The sequence below is a fragment of the Poecilia mexicana genome, unplaced genomic scaffold, assembly GCF_051168715.1.
Source record: "Poecilia mexicana isolate PSO_F unplaced genomic scaffold, ASM5116871v1 scaffold_11, whole genome shotgun sequence".
NCBI classification, from domain to species: Eukaryota; Metazoa; Chordata; class Actinopteri; order Cyprinodontiformes; family Poeciliidae; genus Poecilia; species Poecilia mexicana.
In genome coordinates, this window is record NW_028263380.1 from 15,535,777 (window position 1) to 15,555,432 (window position 19,656).

The 19,656-nt window shown below is 37.7% G+C and overlaps 1 protein-coding gene across 1 annotated transcript in view; it reads right to left on the reverse strand.

Moving 5' to 3' along the window:
- The window catches only part of LOC106924683 (CUB and sushi domain-containing protein 3), a 392,355-nt gene that overhangs the window by 128,414 nt on the left and 244,285 nt on the right, over positions 1-19,656 (reverse strand). Inside the window, exons 8-10 of the mRNA XM_088010270.1 lie at positions 18,749-18,836; positions 17,444-17,568; positions 7,390-7,511 (exon numbers count right to left, since the gene is read on the reverse strand). Coding sequence (XP_087866396.1) covers positions 7,390-7,511; positions 17,444-17,568; positions 18,749-18,836 — 335 coding nt within the window. The remainder of the gene's footprint in view (positions 1-7,389; positions 7,512-17,443; positions 17,569-18,748; positions 18,837-19,656) is intronic.

The following is a 19,656-nucleotide window of genomic DNA, read 5'->3' on the forward strand; positions in this document are numbered from 1 at the left end:
ATGGTGCTCTGCAGACAGGTTAAAAATGTCTTAATTTTTATTCTTTCATGGCTCAGGCACTTTCAGTCCATGGCTATGTGAGACGGGATTCAGTTTTGGAGGTTTCAAATATTTGTAGGCGTCTATGAGTGAGAGTTTGGGGCCAGATGGCTGAAACTTGCACGTAGCTGGGTGTTACACAACTGGTTTTGGAACGAATAAATCAGGCTAACATTAAACTTCCGCGTCACCATTCAGTGTAAGCTAGATCAAAGAGTGGTTCAAATCATTAAAAGCAACAAAGTAATGTGATTTCCACGCATTTGTGCATTTCTTTAGTTAAGTAGCTCCGACAGTTCCGCAAATCTGTAGCTGTAGTTTCATTGCTCCAAATACAGAATTTTAAAAAGCAAAGACTTTATTTCTCAATCCCTTCTCATTAATACTACTTAAAACAACTTTCTTATAAATTACTCACACAATAAACCCAACAGAAATCTTCTAAGATCCATTAAGCAACACTTTATTAAATCAGCAAGAGCTCAGTAAAAGGCAACTGCAGGGGATTGTTTTCACATTGTTGTCTAACCCTTGATGTGAAGTGCCCTAAACTTGACACAGTTTCTGCTTTTATTACCAAAAAGGAGAGAGCAATTAATTAAGGGCAGTGAAAAGTAGAGTGAAACAGATTTCATGATTACAAACAAATCTGCATAACAAACATACAACAAGATCCCCGTCAACGGTATTCATACCTCAAACATTTTCACATTTTGCTGCATTTCAGGCTTTAATGTCAATTCATTTTTTTAAATGGTATGTAATAGTCAAATAAGAGGTATTATTGCCATTGTAAAGTGGGATGAACACGGTATAGAATTTTATCTTTCTTTTTCCAAATAAAAATCAAAAAGATGTGAATTTGGATTCAGTCCCCAAGTAAAGAGCCATCTTATTGTAATGAAAGATAGCCGCTACATTTCATCTTTATGTTATGATCCCATCCTTCCTTATTTGCCCATTCTTCTTTGAACAAAAAAAAAAAGAAGCTGAAACTGACTGAAAGTTAGACATCAACTTTCAAGTCTTGCCCAAATTCTCATTGGGGATTTGATCTGAACTTTGACTGGGCTATTCAAAAACACAAAAACACTTTTTTTCCCTAAAACATTCCATAATAGCTCTCACTGTTTTGGGTCATTGTTCTGCTGAAAGGTAAACCTCCACCTCTGCCTCAACTCTCTGGCACCCTCAAACAGTATTCATTCCATGATTGGCCTACATGTGGACTCATCCATATTCCCATTTACTCTGACCAATTTCCCCATCACATCTAAAAGAAGTATTCCAGCAGCCTGTCACTACTTTGGTGTTTTACATCTAAGGCTAAGATTTCTCTTTTGGTGTCATCTGACCACAACCCCCACTTCTGCATATGCGTTTTATCCTTTACAAAATGGGTAGTCTTATGACATTTTTCTTATCATAGTCCATGGAAGTGAAAATCCTGGATTGTGCTGTGCTGTAGTTGTAATTTAGACTGAATGGTAAGGTGAAAGACCACATCTTAGTAGGTTTATATCGTCTCAGACCCCTTCCTTTTTCAGGTGATTGATTAAACACAACTCTTCTAGAGACTCATCGTTCATAGATGCTATAAGTCAGTCCACAGCTTCATTCTTCATCTGTATTTCTTGTTGTTTGGCCTTCGCAGTGCTTTTTGCATTCATAGGTTCTCTAACAAACACTGAGAACCCTCACAAAAGTGTTGTTTTATTCTAAGAATACAACATGTTTTATCAAATGGGTGACTTCTGAAGTCAACTGGCTACTCTAGATTTTATTTAGCGATATCAGAATACGAGTTTATTATGCAAGTGAAAATATTTATCATTCTTCTTAGTCATAATTATTTATGACATTGTAACTATGTACCATTTTGTGTTGGTCTATCACATAAAATGCACCATTGTTTGTGGCTGTAGCGTAAATAATTTGTGAAAAAGTGAAGGGGTTTGACTATATTTCCAAGGCGCCGTAATTTACACCGCTATTTGTCCACACATACTGAATGAAGACGAAGCAGAGTCTGTTGAGTTTTCTCCTTGCGTGCATCCTTTACATTGCATAATTATGCCTCACTGACACTTTTCACAGAGCATTAAACTCAGCTAGGGTTTAACTACTTTTCACAGAATCCTTGTGTGCATGTACAGTCGTCTCTGAAAATGCTGCACTGAAGTCAACTTTCTTTTTCTTCTTGTGTGGTAGGTAAAAATGAGTACTTCAATATGTCTGCGCTGTCCTAATTGGCTGGTGTTTATGCACCCATTTCTCAGTTAGATTTTTTTTCATGTTTGTGTCATATTCTACCGTGCTAATACCCACTCGCTATCTCTCTTCCTAATTGGCTGCAGTATTCCATCTTGTTCTTCATGTATGGCTCCAAGCCAATCAGGCAACAGAATTGGATTTCTGTGTGATAAAGCACTTACTTTGGCTGTCGTGCAGAAAATGAGGCGATCGAGGCTCCTCCCTGCTCGTACCTTTATAAAATGTGGGGATTTCTTGAATATTACTGTTACCACAGGAATATATAAAATGTCTGCCGACTCAAAGAGCCAGCGATGTAAAGTGGACATCGTCAGGGATGGTCGAACAACTGTTCATCTGTGACAGCTTTACAGCAAACTCCCTGCTCCCACTGATCGTGTTTTGGCCGAGATGTGTCATTGTGAGGAGACTTGGGCTTTAGGCGATGAAGACTGATGGCTAACACCCACCGCTGCTTCATGCTTCATCTGCTGCTTCTATTTTACTGAACTGAATCTACCAGGTTCCTTCGTTCTAGATAGCAACTCTGAGCAGGACGCAGAGGTAGAAGGCACTGCTGGACACAGCTGCTATGCAACTATGGGATTAATACGTTTGACTAACGGCGAATGTTATTAATACCTGAAACACCTGTTAGCACCTGAAACGCTGCTGAATAACAATCATAGCAGGAATTCGTTTTCACAGGCCTAAAAAGGTTAATGATTCAGCTAGCAGGTCCCGGCTTGGGAAGTAGTACACATAAAGCCCTCAACAGCTGCATGAGTATATGGCCTCTGCACATGGTGCACCTGTGCTACTAACCAAGTCACTGTGCTCCAATTTGATCAAATTCTAGGGAAATCTATCTACATTTGTGAATTTAAAGAAAGTTTATGTTTTAAAAAAGTGTTCAGCAAACAATTGTTCTAATACTTACTCAATAGTTTATTCTGATTTTATCTCAGATGGGTCTTGTGAAATAGCTCCCTAATTTAGTGCCAAACTTTAGTAACCATGCTCAGTGCATAGTCACATTTTCTTTCAGAGCTTACACTCCACACACACAAGGGTGCCAAATCCTCATTGACTCACTATGCAAGTAAGCAATGAAAAATTTGGCTGGGGTCCAAGAGAAAGAATTTTCTCCTTCCCTTTTTCCTTTATTTTGTAGCTACGGTGCATCTCCATCACCAAAAGAAGCCCTGGGCAGCTAGCCAAATCACCTTTATCAAAACACACCACCGCATAGATCAGGATGACTGTGTACTAGCCAGTACTTACATGAATACTAATCCAAAATGCTTCATCTAGAACTTGTGCGTCAGTGAGGCCTTTTGTTAACACACTGAACCACGTATGCTTCAAAAATGATTTGGAGGAAGCAAAATAAGACATAAAATCAAGGGGAAAGTAGTGGAACACATTACAAGAAGCAACCAGAAGACATAAACAAAAGAAAAAGAGAAGAAGAGAAAGGAAAAGAAAATTCGAGTAATGGTCACCCTGTCCTACTATCCCCAAGGTTAAACGAGAACAGGATAGAATGAATTGGCTCTAAAGGCTCATTCTGCCAAAACTAAATGAAGCAATAACATCACAGAGCTATAGAACTCCATTAACACTTAACCTGCAAAGGAAGGAGCCGAGGGATAGATCGACAGAGGAGGAGAGGAAAAGAAGAAATAAGGCTACCGAGACATAAAGAAGAAGAAAGAATGTGCTACCAAACTTTGCATCTTTTTGTCTTTAGGGTATAAGCAGACACTGAGACGTGTGTGAATAGGTGCAGTGGGCAGAGACATACCCATAAAACAGTAAAAAACAGATTTCACCCTTTACTCGCACCCTGCCTCCTGCCTGCATTCTGTCTTTCTTCATAGTAATTTAATGGTTTCAGCCTGAGCTCTTTAATGAAGAATCTGGGTAATTCTAAGGACAGAGCCTCTGGGACTGCAGAGGGAGGAGGGATGTGCATGTTGAAAAAGAGAGAAAAGGGTAATGAAAAAAACGTATCATGAAAGAAAAGGAGAGTGAGAGAAAATAGCGGGATACATTTGCCATAAAGAATTTTAAATGCAGTTACTTTTGGATACATGAACCGTTGAGATTTCTCCGTACTATCCCACTTGCACAAAACCCTGTCCTCCTCTCATCAGCCTCAGACTTTTATCTGGTTGGCTTCCCCACCCTGAACATCAAGTGACCACCCTCCAGTCTGCTAAGCTGCTCCTCATTCTTTCATTATTGTTCTAATTGAGAACAGATTTTGAATGCACGTATGCCAGATAGTCCCCACTCCTATTCAGTTTTGGCAGGTGTTCCTTGCCTTTTACCTGTTGTTTACCTGCCAGTTTCCTACTGTGTATTTGTCTTCTGCCACCTGCTCAACATGAGCCTGGCTTTTTAAAAACTAAATTATTTTTTTTGCACCATAACATCATGCCTCTGTCTCCTGTTGGGTTCCGTACCTAATGACTTCCTGTCCTGCCCAAACATTTGAGCTGTGATCGAATGTTAATATGTGAGCAAATATTTTGTTATACACACTAAGACCATCTCAGTCTCAACTGTAGCAAAAGCCACAACTATTGTTCTGTTATAAATGCTAGTAATCATGTTTTTATTTTATAAGAAAAAAAAAAAATAGAAAGAGCAACTGTGAATGATCAATACTTTTCTCATTACCTGAATGGAGTGTGCTTTCACCTCAGGAGTAGGATTAATTTTGGTGAAACATATCACTAATTACTTTTCCTTGTTAAACCCAAGACGTTCACATCATTTTTTTAATTCCAAATGATGGGTTCAAGTCTAAAAAGAGCAAGTGAACTTTTTACGGGGAAAGTACTTTTAAGTCTCAGGTCTTATTGGGGTAATTCCAAATTATGACTTGGCTCTAGAGGGGCAAGTATAAATCAAGTCTCATCTCTTTCTCCCCAAGTCAGATCTTATGGCCTAACTGGGACCAACCCATAAATCATAGGAATTAATCACAAGCAAAATGTCAATCAGTTTGGACGGTTGTTTTGCTTTGTAAGATCCCCAGAAAGTTTTTCGAAGGAACTTCTTACATGTATATTGTGATCTAAGAGGATACGCAGCAGGGAAGAGGGCCTATCCAGGAAAACGTAGAGAAAAGACTATAATTGCTATCCTACTGGCAAAAGAGGGTTGAACAAAGTAATAACAATGGGGGTCCTGGTAAGTCAGTAGTAGCTGCAGTGCAAAGACAATGAGAGGAAAAAACTAAAAGCATTCTAGCTCTCTAAAAGATCCTATTAGAAAGCACTTTGGTTTAGTACACAATGGTTGCAATGTTTCTAATTAGTGAATGCCTTTTATGACTTGTGTGTAGTTTGTGTTTCAGGTGTTATCCACCATACACTTGTTGTCATTCACCTTTAAATATAGTGCTGTTCAAAAATATAGACCTCTATAAACTTCTGCTCCGAAGAAATGACATTCAAGACGAACTTTACTCCATATGGGGTGTGATTCAGTACGGCACATGGCGTGCTGTCTACATGATGTGTGAGAAAAGCCATGCATTGGACTCAGTGGTGCAGATGACATGGAGATGATACAGTATGTCACATACCAGTCCTTGATACGGTTGTGTGGGTAAAGTAGGATATAATGCACTGATGTAGCTGAAGATTATTTGGTCTTCATTTTATGTCATTATGTCCATTACCATTTAAAATACATATACATTAATTTTATGTATGTATGTAAGGTGCAGACACACACACATACACATACACGCATGCACACCACGAACGGTGCGGAGGGCATTAGTAACGTAGCCTTCAGCAGTCACATACACAGCATAGCCTTCAAGAGAGAATGTATTGCTGTAGGCCATAAACCAGAGGCCTTGGGCAGTGACAGAGAGCGCTGTGTGTGGGAGTTTCGGAGGGGAGAAAGAAGTAGAGAAGAGGAGCTTTTCTGCTAAAAAGCAAAGTCCCTAAAAATGTGTCTTTTTTTGTTGTGAGGGTGAAAGAAAGCAGCTGTATTTCTACTCCCTCATATACAGCATTGTTTTGAGTGTTTGTGCGAATGTGTAAGTACAGCTCCATCATGCTGATGCAGGTGTTGCCCTTGACGACAGTGCAGTCGCCAAAGGGAGCCAGAGTCAAACAAGGATGTGCCTCAGAATACCAATCAGATATCTCCTGAGAGAGAAAAGGGCCAATGGCAGATTTCTATCTGGCGTTCAACCCATCCCTGCTCCTTTGTGGGGATTAAATGATCTCACCGAGTTAGAAACCGATATCTTTTGAGCATTTGCTGCTCCATCAGCCTAAATCCCTTTACTAAAAAAAAAAAAAAAATTAAATTAACTTTGTAAAAGATCAGATTTTTATTTCAGTTAAAACTAAATTTAATGCATTATGTTTTAGGTAGTTATTAAAGGCATAGCCTACTTAAATCTAAGAAACATGCTTAAAATTGAACCCACCCGTCACTAAATTTCATGGAGGTTCCGATCTTGATCAGTCATTGGTCCTCATGCTAGTTAATATTCCTCTAGTATAACTCCCACTTTTCTTGGCCAGTAGGCATGTAGACCTAATTTTGGTGGGAGATATTATCTTTAACCCACAGCTAGCATAAATGACTGTAGTGCCACCTTCAAAACATGTTTCAGATAGGCACGCAAGAAAACTTTGGAATTGTTTTAGTTAACCTAAATAATTTTGGAAAGTGGTGGGTAAAATTATACAGAAAGGATCATGACATGTTTAGTGTCTGACCAATCATCACACATAAAAGATGCGTTATAACCCCTTATTTATACAGATGCTCACCCCGCTTTCTTTAAATTTTCATTTTATTCCCCAGAGTTAGATGGTTTACCAAAAAAAAAAAAAAAATTCCACAATTACTGGAAAAACCAGAACTACATGAAAAGGCAAGCTCGAGTTAAAAGACATACTTTGAAGGACCATCAAAGTTTCTGATCAAGTTCACCTTAAAGATAACAAGAAGGTAAGTTTTTCTTGGAATCAAAATATGCAAGGATTGAGCTAAAGCTGGACTAAATTGTTATTGCTTCATATACTAAATCAAAATAAATAATGGCGTTCTTACCTTATTTGGATTTGATGCTGTAATTATCCACACACACTGGGCATTGCTCTCATATTGAATTGGAAAGTTGGGAGATGTAAAGGTCCCCGATGGCCCCTGAAGATTACTGCCACACGTCTTTGCTATAAAAAGAAAAGAGAAAAAAGAAGGACATATTGATCTTGTCATCGGTGAGAACTGTAGATTTAGCCGAGACATTAGCAAAAAGCTATTGCACACAGAGCCACCGCAATACCAGGCATTCACAATTACCTTTCTAATTAACGCGTTTAGGTGACGCTTTGCCCGAGTCTCTCACAGTGAAAAACAGAAAGCCAATTCGCATCATTTGAGGGTCAAAGCAGGAGTTCAGTGACGAACAATTAAAAATGACATCAATGCAGCTGAGAGCTGGAAGGAATGAGCGTGTGAGCTCAGGAAGTGAAGAGAAAAAAGAAGACTGAAGTAGGGAGAGGAACAGAAAGAGGAACAGAAGGTCACATAGATGTTATTGATACTGTCAGCAGCATCTCCCTGGATAACATTACTTAATTGGAAGCTACTGGGTGTGAAATACCACAGGATTAGCTGGAGTTGTGCTGTTGACTGATAAAGACATTTACCAGCTATTTATTTCAAACATCTATTTAAAGTAAACAATTTCAGAGCAGGAATGTAATCGTGTTCACTTACAGTGTTGCATGTCTAAACACAAACTGTAAGTTTAAAGACGAAGCCACTTTGAGATGGCATCAAACTGAACAAATACTTCCTGCATGTCAGTTAAATCGTGATTTTGTGTAAAAATGTATTTGAAATGCCAGGCTTTACGACGCAAAGCCATGCAAAACCTCAAACAGCGACACTTAGTGTTGCATTCAGTGGGGTGTTTAAAACGACACATGCTTGGTGTTCGATAAACCAACTAAGCCTTCATTAGGCTTTGTTCTCTGACTGGATGTGACAGAGAAGCTGCTTGTCTGTCCTTGGGTCGTCCTGTTAGACTCGGGAGGTAATTTTCTGGTTGGTTTGAAGCAGAGTTTGGCTCTTTAATGAGTTTATTCAGCAGCAGGCCATAAGAATACATACAGTCAGCATACACACACACACAGAGAGAGAGAGAAACCAAACAACATTATCTGTTGTACACCACTTCAAAAACATTCAGCACAAACATGCAGAGACAAAAAAAAAATACTTGAATAATAAATAATAGGCCTTCAGTGCCATGAAAACATATGTGACCCCATTTAAGAGTACATCCATTTTAATTTTTTTGTTCTCCTAAACAAATATCAGACAAAGACAAATTCCAACTGTTCTCTCAAACCACTTCCAACCCACCAAGACACAGACTTTTATGTACTCTCTCTCCCACGATCACTCTCTATGCCGCCACTTTTACTTAGTGGTCAGTGAAGGAAAGGAGGGGAATGAAAGAATCATACTGCAGTTTGTTTGCAAGAACGTGTTTTTTTTTTTTCATTGTGTGTGTAATGGAGTGTGTCCAAGAGGCGCCGCATGAGAGTGTCAAAACAAGTACAAGTCCCGTTAGAGAAAAACTGATATCACTCGCGAGTGTCTCTTAGCTTGATGCTTGAATTCCCTGACTCTGCCCCATCTGAGTCTTGTTTCTATAATTCTCGTTGCAACTTTGACTGACCTTCCCTCGTCTTCGGCTGGTTGCGATTTATACTCTAGGAGATACCATGGTGATAAATTGTGCATGCGCATGCTTGAGTTAGACGAGGTAAATGATTCATCTGTGTGCCTCCAGAAAGTTTGTGTGCCTTTGTAAGTATGCGTACGCTTTGACAGCTCAATCAGCGTATCCTGAACAAATGGCCGACCCATCACCGTGACAACAGCAAAATGGGCTCTATGTTGCTGCAGCGACACTGCAGAGAGAGTTATCACCAGAATTACCAGAGAGGATAACATCCTATAATTTATATTAAAACAACATCAATTTATTCAGCACTTGAATGCCATTTAATTTTTCCATTTGGAACCTTCAGCCCTTTTTTTTGCGGCCGTTAAAGTATTTGGTGACTGTCTTTACTGTCAAGTTTAAACTGGAAGTTTACAGACACTTTTTTTTTTTCTCACCATCAGATGATTAATCAGACCAAACTTCTCCTGTTTTAGGTCAGGTAGAATTACCAAAGATTATTTCTATTTGATAAATGCCACATCAGTGAGAGAAAAGGTGTAAACGTTTTTATTTATTAAATTCTTTGAAATCAGAAGTGGGCACACAAGTTCTCAGTATTTGGTACCAAAGTGTTTAAACTTCGTGACTTAAGTGAAACCTCTTGGATATCCTGTCATAATTTCAAACTCAATCCTTTTTAGCAAATTATAAGTTTTAGACCAAAGTAGACCAATTAGTTCAGACTTCTCTGTCTTCGGAAAAGGTGGCTTTTAGCTTGGATCACAGTCAAAAGGAGCGATAATTAAAAAACACAGTAAATGCCACCAAATTATCAACTTTAAAAGAGCTAAAAGATCATTTGTTATTAAAAGAGGAAAAAAAAAAGTTCTCAAAACAAAAAAGTTTTTAATCATGGATGGCTTCCTTCCAATCACCTGTGTTGTATCTCAATTAAATACGTTTAGTTTATTGTGTTGTTTTCTGCGAAAAACCTTTCCCAAGATTTCTTCCCCGAGATTGGGCCTCTTTGTGAGTTAAGCAAAAAATAGCCCCAAAATAGGACTTGCAGTGCAGTTAGTTGGTGGAAACCAATTGACAGGAAAACAGTGGTTTCACATGTGAGCCAAATTAGACTTTCCTCCCTCTTTATGTGGACATTGCTGCTCATTAAAAAGGGACAGTAGTAATATTTAACAAGCTGCTTTTGCCCACTGTGTCAAACACACCAATGCCAAAGGATACTTCCATTTCTATGCCTTAGAGTCACGACGGCCTTAGATAAAACAGAAGTGATTTTTGCCGGGAGAAGGAAAACAGAAAGATCAAACTTTGATTTACTCTTTTTCTTTCCTTCTCTTCATTATCTGAAACTGGAACACTGTTTCATGGGTTTGAAGCCACAAGAGCAACATGATTTTCAAAGCGCTGATTTATTCCAGATGAAATTAAGATGTTTTATAAGATCCGTCTTTTACCAAAAGTACACTGTTAAGATTAAATGGCTAGTTTTGACACGTACAATATAGACAAGACCAATGAGTCCACACTGATGACTAAAGTTCCACACCTCATTTTCTTTAGACTAAAAGGAAAACCCATGGGGCTCTCCTTCTTCACCTGACTTCAACTCACACAAACTAGTGACCCACATAAACAGTTTGGAAGTGAACCAAAATTAAATGAGGTTTCAAGTAAGGATTGCTGTGCCAAAGTCTCTCATAATGTAGCTCCAATGCCCTTTGCTCATTTTTCTCCAAAGTTTTGTTTTATGGCTTCATAGCATTACTAACGTGCCCCCATAAACACTAAGAACACCACTCTGGGAAGGTTTTTAATTTTTAATAGAGCCCAGCCACTGTGTTTCAACCGACGATTCTTTTTACCCGTCTACGCTGCCTTACATTTAAAGGTCTATACTGTGACTTTGCTGCCTCCTCAGCAGGATGGCCTTTGTGGTTATTGAATCATCTCTGCAGCGGAGGCTCAGCTTCAATCATCCATACCGCGAGAGCTACCGAAGCATACAAAGAACGGTAAACCCTTGCGTGCCGTAGATTATCTCTCTGACGCTGCATTCCAGTAAGACAGACCGAAGAACGCTTCAGGGGAGGAAAATCAAAGACAAAATAAGATAAAATGTAATCAAAATGCTCACAGTGCAGATGAAGTCTTTGGTTTGGCATGATACCATAGAAAGTGATCAAGTTGAAAAATATTTTTGTAATGCATATTTTTCTGTCTGAACCATGGAATTCTAAACTAATTAGAAACTAATTAATTGATTGGCCATTGTCTTGATCACCTTTATACTGCCAAAACACATTGGGTGAGGCATGGACTAAATTAGATCACCAAAGTTATGCTGTGGTATCATGCCCCAACATGTTAGCTTTGGATTTTTTAAGTCCAATACATTGTGAGGTGAGGGCTCCATGGGTTCTTCTTGTTTGTCCAGCATATCCCAAAGATGCTCAACTGGATTGGGATCTCTCTATTCGATGTGTATGTGTATGTGTGGGGTGAGCCAAGTGAGTTTTGGCTTTCCAGGCCTTTATTCACTCTACTACTTTAGTAAAATCTCTACCATAGCTACTCCTCAATCAGTAAGATTAACAAAATTGCTTACATCAATCACGTGTGTGGTTGAATTATAATAAGTCGTTTGGGGAATTTATTTTCAGGTCGTTTGAAAGGTAGGATTATTAAATATTCACGGCTTCACTGAACAAAAATCATTCATCACATGACCATATTAAAAATATTAAAACAGATACATTTCCATTTGGGTAATATTGTGGATCATAATTAGCCAGGAATACTGGATAGAAAATTTACACAAAACATTAATTGCAGGTAATGTCTAATAACACTGGAAGACATTCTGAAGGCCTGAAGAAGCAAAGTATAAAGATATCGACGTGGTTCAAAACTTTTTCCACAGTTCTGCAATCATTCTCGTTTCATTAAGTTACTCTTAACTACACTCGCTTTGGTAAAAGTTTAATCTTAGATCGATAGAGCCATATTCCTGGGATCAAAACTTTGTTCACCATGTTCAATCTGGCTCCTTTAACAAACTTCCTACAGTAGCAGATAGATTGACCAATGGGCACAGCGAATGATTGATGACATCATTAAGGTGGCACACAGCATTCCAGAAGCACAAGTACTCGTCGGAGCTTTAATAGGCACACACATACACACACACACGCACAGTCATTTACCAAAGTTATTGTAAAGTGGCCGAACTCTTTACTTTTCCCCTTTGTCTTCGTCTGCGTACTCAGAAATCAACATGTATGTGTGTGTGCGTGTAAAAGTGGCTGACATATAGACCTCGTTTGAGTCAGTAGATTCAGCACATCAACTGAACTCCCCTGGAGTTCACACACACAGACACAGACAGAGAGAAAGAGTTGGCTCAGTGGCCTTACCATCTGTCCATTAATCAAGGTGCCACATGGAGCCCCTCTCTCAGTCTCTGTCTCTGCCTTTGCTCTCTCTCGTAAAGTCTTAGAGGAGTGAAAACTGGGAACATTGCAATTTGATTGCTGCTTTTGTTGTTTTGTTACATGCTTTTTTTTTTTACAATTTCTATTTGCCATATTGTACCTCATAAAGTGATTACCACCCAAGCCATCTTTTTTTTTACAAGTTTCTTTGTCTTTCCCGTCATGCCCTGACATTAATGACCCCTCTTTTTTTTTTTCAAAGCAATTCACTTTATTTTCTTGTTGGTGTTCCAAAAGACATGCTTAGCTACATAAAAGTGTTTTGACAGAGGTGTGTCTTTAAGAAAGCTTGCAGTTTTCTTACAGATTGCCTCTCTGTCAATGTTATTCATGAGTTTCCTTGTTGGTTCATTGGAAATAAAGGTCAAATCTGAGCAGAGAGCAGCTAGAAACAAGCTTCTTCTCATTCCAGTTTTATTTAACTCTGTAAAACAGACATGAGTACTTAGGAAAACATGTTTTCATACTTAGGAATAAAAATGTTGACTTTATAACCTGCCTAACTCATTGAAAGCCCTTAAAAATCTGGTATCTTAGCAAAGTCAGAAGAGAGGCCATCTGTCTGATGGCTTCTCTTCTCACACTGTTTCAAGAAAAATTCACAAGCAGCATCTGGTGCATCTACACAGACTCCTGTCTTTCCATGTCAAAATGACAAACAAGGTCATTTTGCTTTAGATCAATTCGTATCATAAAAACATAGTTTAAAAACAACACAATGCTACCAAAATAGATGGAGTGCAACAAATTGCTTTGGTTTTTGCAGATTGAGAAGAATATATCTTTTTGGCTCTGCTTTTTAGTCAACATTTTGTCCATTTTAATCACAACACATTGGTTTAAAAGTTTAAAAAACATATTACTAATTCTAGAGAATTACTGACATGATATTCCAGATATTCCACACGTTTGTAATATCTGTCAAAAAATGAACAATACATGAATTTTTTTGACAATACACTCATCAGTTCACATTTTCAGAAGCGTTAAAGAGCCCTACAAATGTAACATCAATAAAGATGGAACAATTAAAATAAATTTGCATATGATATAATTTGATTTTTTTTTTTTTTATTTCCAACTTGAATTTAAATATACTTGAGTTGGGGAAATAACCTGTGTTAAGATATATTTCATTTAGTTCTTTTGTAGAAATTCACTAAAATTCATAACCCTAACCAACAGGTCCCCATTAAATGTTTAAAAATACATAGAAATGAATTAAAAACATGTTAGGAACATGTTAGTGTGCAATAAAATTGCACGATACCTGATTTTAACTGCAGCCTGTGATCAGGAAATCTGTTCAAATGTTAGCACTTCTTCTAATGCAGCAAGAACAAAGAGTTCACACATGACCTTCAATTAAGTTTCAAATGACTGAGCGTATAATAAAATGTCTATAATTTTCTCGCAGCGCATACTGGAATATAAACTCTATTCCTGCCAGACTTCCTAAGTTAGAGATCGGAATCAGCGATCTTCTTGAATAATGACACAAAGCAGCAGCATATTTGTAGACATCAATGCTGTTTCTCCAACTTCGTAGTCTATTAGTTCCAGGAGAACTCCTCTGCTATGCCTTCAAGGCATCTTTACTTTTGGAATTTCAATATTGGATGTTTGCGCCTAAGGGGAATACGTTTAAAAAGAAGAGTGGATTTCATAATGCACTCCCTGCTTTTCACACGAAGTAAGCCACCCTCTCCAAAACACTCCATTTCAAGCTTAAAACTGTATATCTAGAGGATATAGCTGCAATTTCTACAGTAGCACAGCATTGTGGTATTCCATTTTCAGCTTCCTCTTCTGAGTGATCCTTTTACATGGCCTAAATAAAGCCCCGGCATTATTGTGAAAAAGATGAGACCCAGCGTTACATGCATGTTGTCCTTCAAGCAGCCTGAGTGTGGTTTCTCTGGGATTCACGGGATTTTTGAAGACAGATCTTTTTTAGTTTCACCAAAGTACAACCATACATAACAATGACATACTGCAGCTGCAGCAAGAGAAGAATAATGGGTAAAAACGCTCCCATTATGGCAACGTTACTGTCTAAACTGGTATAATCAGTCATGTCAATATTTGCAAATATAGCTCTCATCTTTATAGGAGTCTCAACTGAAAAAAGAATATAAGATTGACCAGTAATAACACAAACTAGCCCAAAAGTGTAGCCAAGAATACGAATATGATCTCTTTAAAGTGCATATATCATTATCTCTTTGAGTCAGAAATGTCAAAATCCAAAAAAAAAATTAAAATAAAAATACTTAACTCTCGATGGGCCTTTTTTGATGCCTTATTCCTCTTTTTTCTGTCATAAGAGTTTTAGATATTTCTTGAGATTGGTTATGAAAATGAATACACAGTTGAAACCAGAAGTTTGCATACACCAAAACTGTTTGAAAGTAAAATTAGACCAAGCTTCTCCTGTTTAGAAAATACCAAGATAAATTATATCTGTTAAATGCCAACATTTATCATTATTTATTTATTTATTTATTTATGTCTTTAAAATCAAGAGTTTACATACAGAATGATTATTGCATCTTTACACAATGTGACAAAGCCTCGATTATGATGTCTTTGCTTTGGCATACATGTGGATATATTTTAAATCCGACTGACCTTGAACCAGAGAAGTTTGGTCTATGTTCCCATTTATTTGGTGGATGAAAACTTCCGGTTTCATCCGTAATAATAATGAGTTAAGACGCAAAAAAAAAACAAACAAAAAAACAACAACAGAAATTTAACTCTGACTGGTTGCAGTGCAGATCGCTATAAGAGAGATTTTTCCTGCCAACATCGCTATCTACAAAAAATCATTGAAGAATTTGAAATAATATGATTTACAAGAACATTTCATCTCCTTCTGTGATCAATAGTGTTTTTGAATGTGAATTGAATTTGATGGCATTTTGTTCTAATAAATGTGAAATTTATGTCAATAACTTTGACATTAATCTCAATGTTATTAATGTAACATTGACATTTATGTCAATGTTTATGTCAATAACATTGACGTAAATTTCAATACTCAAAAAAGGTAACAAGTAGTTTCCAAAACTTGTCTTTCAATCCAAACTTATGTCTGTGCATTTTCATTTTTGAGACTCTAAAGAAGCAACGGCACCTTATGAAGTATGATGCTTATAATAACAAATACAGCTGACTTATTGGTTTCTTAGCAACAGCCATGAGGGACAGTGGTATGCATTGTAAACATAGCTTATGTTAGAACTCCGGGCAATTAAGTTTTATTTTTTCGTGAAAAAGATATGCTTTACAGTTACATTGGGCCAGAGAAAAGGGATATCCGTTGACTGGCGGCTCTGTTTTTAGTACGGTTGCTATAGTCTTTCTTAATGTGTTTCTCCTGTTGAGGAAAAAAAAAAAAAACCCAGGATTTTTAAAAGCCCCATTCCATCAGTGGACACAGGTAGAAGCAAGACTTAACTGGCTTTATCTCAGCAGTTTTATTTAACAACTCATTATAGGGTAAAATGAGTCCCTAACAGTCATTAAAAATAATGAAGAGTCAATTCAAATTATTATTACATATATCTAATAATGAGTTAGATAATAAGCTTGCCTGGAAGGATTAAGCAGAAGCCATAATAAGAAAGGCATGCTGGATTCATAGTACCTCGGTTAAATCCTTAGAAGAATTGGTGCAGTCCCAGTAATATGAACCCAAAGGAGGTCAGTGCACCTGTGTGTCTGGTTCACAAATAAAAATCGCAGGATTTCAGTCAAGGGCAGTGTTTATCTTGTGTCCTTTAACCTAAAGGCAAGAGAGCACAACCCGACCCAAGCGAGGATCCACCCTGTTCAGCTGACTTTGGGCCAAACACTAAATCGCCTTACAAGCTCGGAGTGGTTTCAGAGTTTAGCTGCTGCGCTTTTATAAATGCTTAGTAATATACTAAATAATTGACCTTTTAAAGCATATGACTAAAGCAGCCTTAAGGCGGAAGTGATGTTTTTGACTTTTTTACAGCTTCTTTTTGCCCTCTTCCCATCCTGCTGAAGTTCATTCTGACTACAGTTCAAGGAATTACTTGATGTATGAGACTATGCATAAGTCTTGAGTTATATCTTATTTACTTGCATTTTGCTTCCAAGGAAAAAAAAAAAAAAAAAGAACATAACAGGAGTCAACAAAGTGAATCCTAAAGAGCTACAATCTGAAATCTTGGCAAAGATCACCTAAAGGTTTATGTGTTTCTCTGCTCCCATGTCAAGTTTTAGGAGAATTTCACAGTCAGTTGCAAAGTATTCATAACTTAACTTTCTCGTGGGTTTTTTTTTAAAAAAAATTTCACGTTAGAATCAAAAATTCTTGTGCATTTCATTGGGACTTTAACAAGACAAAGTGCTACACAATGCATGGCTTTCAAATTAAAATAAAATTTGCCGGAAACCTAACTCACAAGAGGCCTTTCTTCTTGTCACAGGCACACACACACACACATACACTGTGAATATTTTGTTTTAAGTTAAAGAATGTGTCCCACTACAGTCTCGAGCCAAGTAAGGAAAGAAATGACAAACGACTTTGGCATTTAACATGGCAGACACACTCTCCCTCTTTCTCTCTTTCTCACTGTGTGTGTGTGTGTGTGTTGTAAATCTGGGCCCACCTATCACTTGGCAAATAAACTTTGAAGTATGTGGACTCTTGAAAATGCAGTGTTCAGACTAAGAAGTGATTACACATGCATCACCTTAAAAAAAAAAAATACAGAGATTTATTCATCAGTGATAACACTGGGTGGATGTTCACAGTTTAATTGGATCGTTTTTGCATATTTTTCTTGGTCCTGACCAACAGCCATCACGGCCTCAATGATGAAAGCACACCTAGAGTCAGAGATGGACTGCGAAACCCGGCGAGTTGTACCTTTACAGACTGGTCTGTGGTCACTCCAGGCGGCGAAGACTTCGGCCACTCTCTGGCAGCTGATGGTTTTGCTGCCCTGCAGCACGTAGTCCTCTCCACAACTGAACTGGACCACACTGCCAATGCTAAATCAACACACACAAGCACATAAGCATCACACAGAAAACAAAGGTTATGGTAAAATAAAAATAAAATACAGGTTTTGTTGTTGTTGTTTTTACAAATGTCCTAATATATGTGTAATAAAAAAATCCTCAGACTTTTGTAATGTTATTGTGACTGATCTGATCAGATTTTCTCATAACTTCCCGTTTGCTTGGAATACAGAGGCAACTCTTTAAAATGCGAAAGACAACCAAAATCATCAAGATTTTGGGTGGAACTGTAAAAAAAAAAATAACTTTGGGTTTAAAGTTATCTTCTATTTGACTGGAAGTAACATTTGGAGAGGCCTGACCAGAATTTCAATTTAAATCTGATAGAATGTGTTAAAGGAGTTAAATGAGAGTGATGGGAAGAAGGCCTTCTAAGGTCAAAATTATCCACATACCATTGAAAACACTAAATACGGTGGTTAAAATGAGCTGTTAAGCCAATCTACTGAAATAAAATAATTTTTGAATTTGGCCAGCGGGGTTTAACTACACAATCACATAAATATTTTAATACTTTAAAACAATTGAAGACGTGACAACAAATGAAGGCTGGATAAGGAATTCCTTACGCAATCAGTTACTGTGTAAGAACAGCAAAAAAAAAAAAAAAGCAGCATTATGGGATCAGCAGTCTTCCTCAACAACAGTTAGACGTCATCTAAATGCCAACCTCATGTCCAGTAGTCGCAGTGGGGAAATGCCTTTCAAATCCCCCGATCACAACTCTAAACACGAGCTTTGCTAAACTCTACAGGGGCTTTTACTGAAACACTACGATTTGATCACAGGAAGTTATGATCTAGCTTTTCATCAACAAGCTTTTAAGATAGCTTGATGTCAGACGATTGTTTTCTGGTGGAAAACAATCGTCTGACATGTTTCTATATTCTCTGTTTCACTCTGGTCGATCCCAACAGCAGCAATTTTGTTCATGTATCTTTCTCTCGCACATTGGTCAAGAGTGTTCACATATTTTTTCTTTTAGTTGGTCTCGAAGCCATGTATCTGCTATGCATTGCGCACTGGCTTGCCTACTAAGATGGCGAGGATCTTTAATTAAATGTTTTTTTGTGGGGCGTGGGGAGTTTATGTGTTTTTGCAGTGGGTACCAATACTTGGCCAAGGTGCTACATCTAAAAACAAATTGTACCTGAAGTCATTTCCATGGCGTTTTCCATTTTCCGGCTCTCCTGGGTCAGGGCAGGAGTTAGACGCCTGTCTGACACCACCTTCATTCACTAAACAGAAAAAAAAAACATGCACACAACCGGCACAAATGGGTCAGAATGGAATAGATAAGACAGTAACAAAGCAGAACTGTGTCCGCAAGTTCCTTCAAGTTGACTCTTTGTTTATCTACAGGAGAGGCAGCGAGATCAGTGTTCATGCTCCTGCTGGTCTAAAAAAAAAAAAAAATCTAATGATTATTTCCACAAAAAAAATAAAATAAAATAAACAATATCCATATCCAACTGTTGTTATAAATAAACATTTGGGAAAAAAAATAAAAAAAACTAGAGCACTGAACTGCCTCAGTGCACCCTGGCAATATTCTAAAACCATCTGCTTTTGTCATTTAATTGCATTCAGCACTGGTCTTCCTGGGTGAATTTCCAGCTCCTTGCTTTTAGTTTTGGAAACCTGCCTGCCTTATCACTTATTCACTTTGGAAGCAGCGGGAAGCAGATTAGAATAGGAGAAAGATGGAGGATAGGATGGTTAGGTAGGCAGACAGTGATATTACAGCAGTCCAAACGTTTGATTATACCAGAAACACTAGAGCTTATCTTGACTGTAAGAATGTCATTTACACATCCAAGATGTAGAAGACAACAACAAAAAAATACTTAATTTTACCCAGATCATGTTTAAGTATGAGCTTGATTAAAAAAAAAAAAAAAAAAAAAAAAAAAGCTCATTTCTGGTTTTCACTGACCTTTGATTTCTTTATATCGGTTTTAGGTTTATATTGTAACATTATTTATCCCACACTGCAGTTTATAAATTACAAAGTAGCAACAAATTATTAAACACATCAAACCAGAAACACATTTAAAA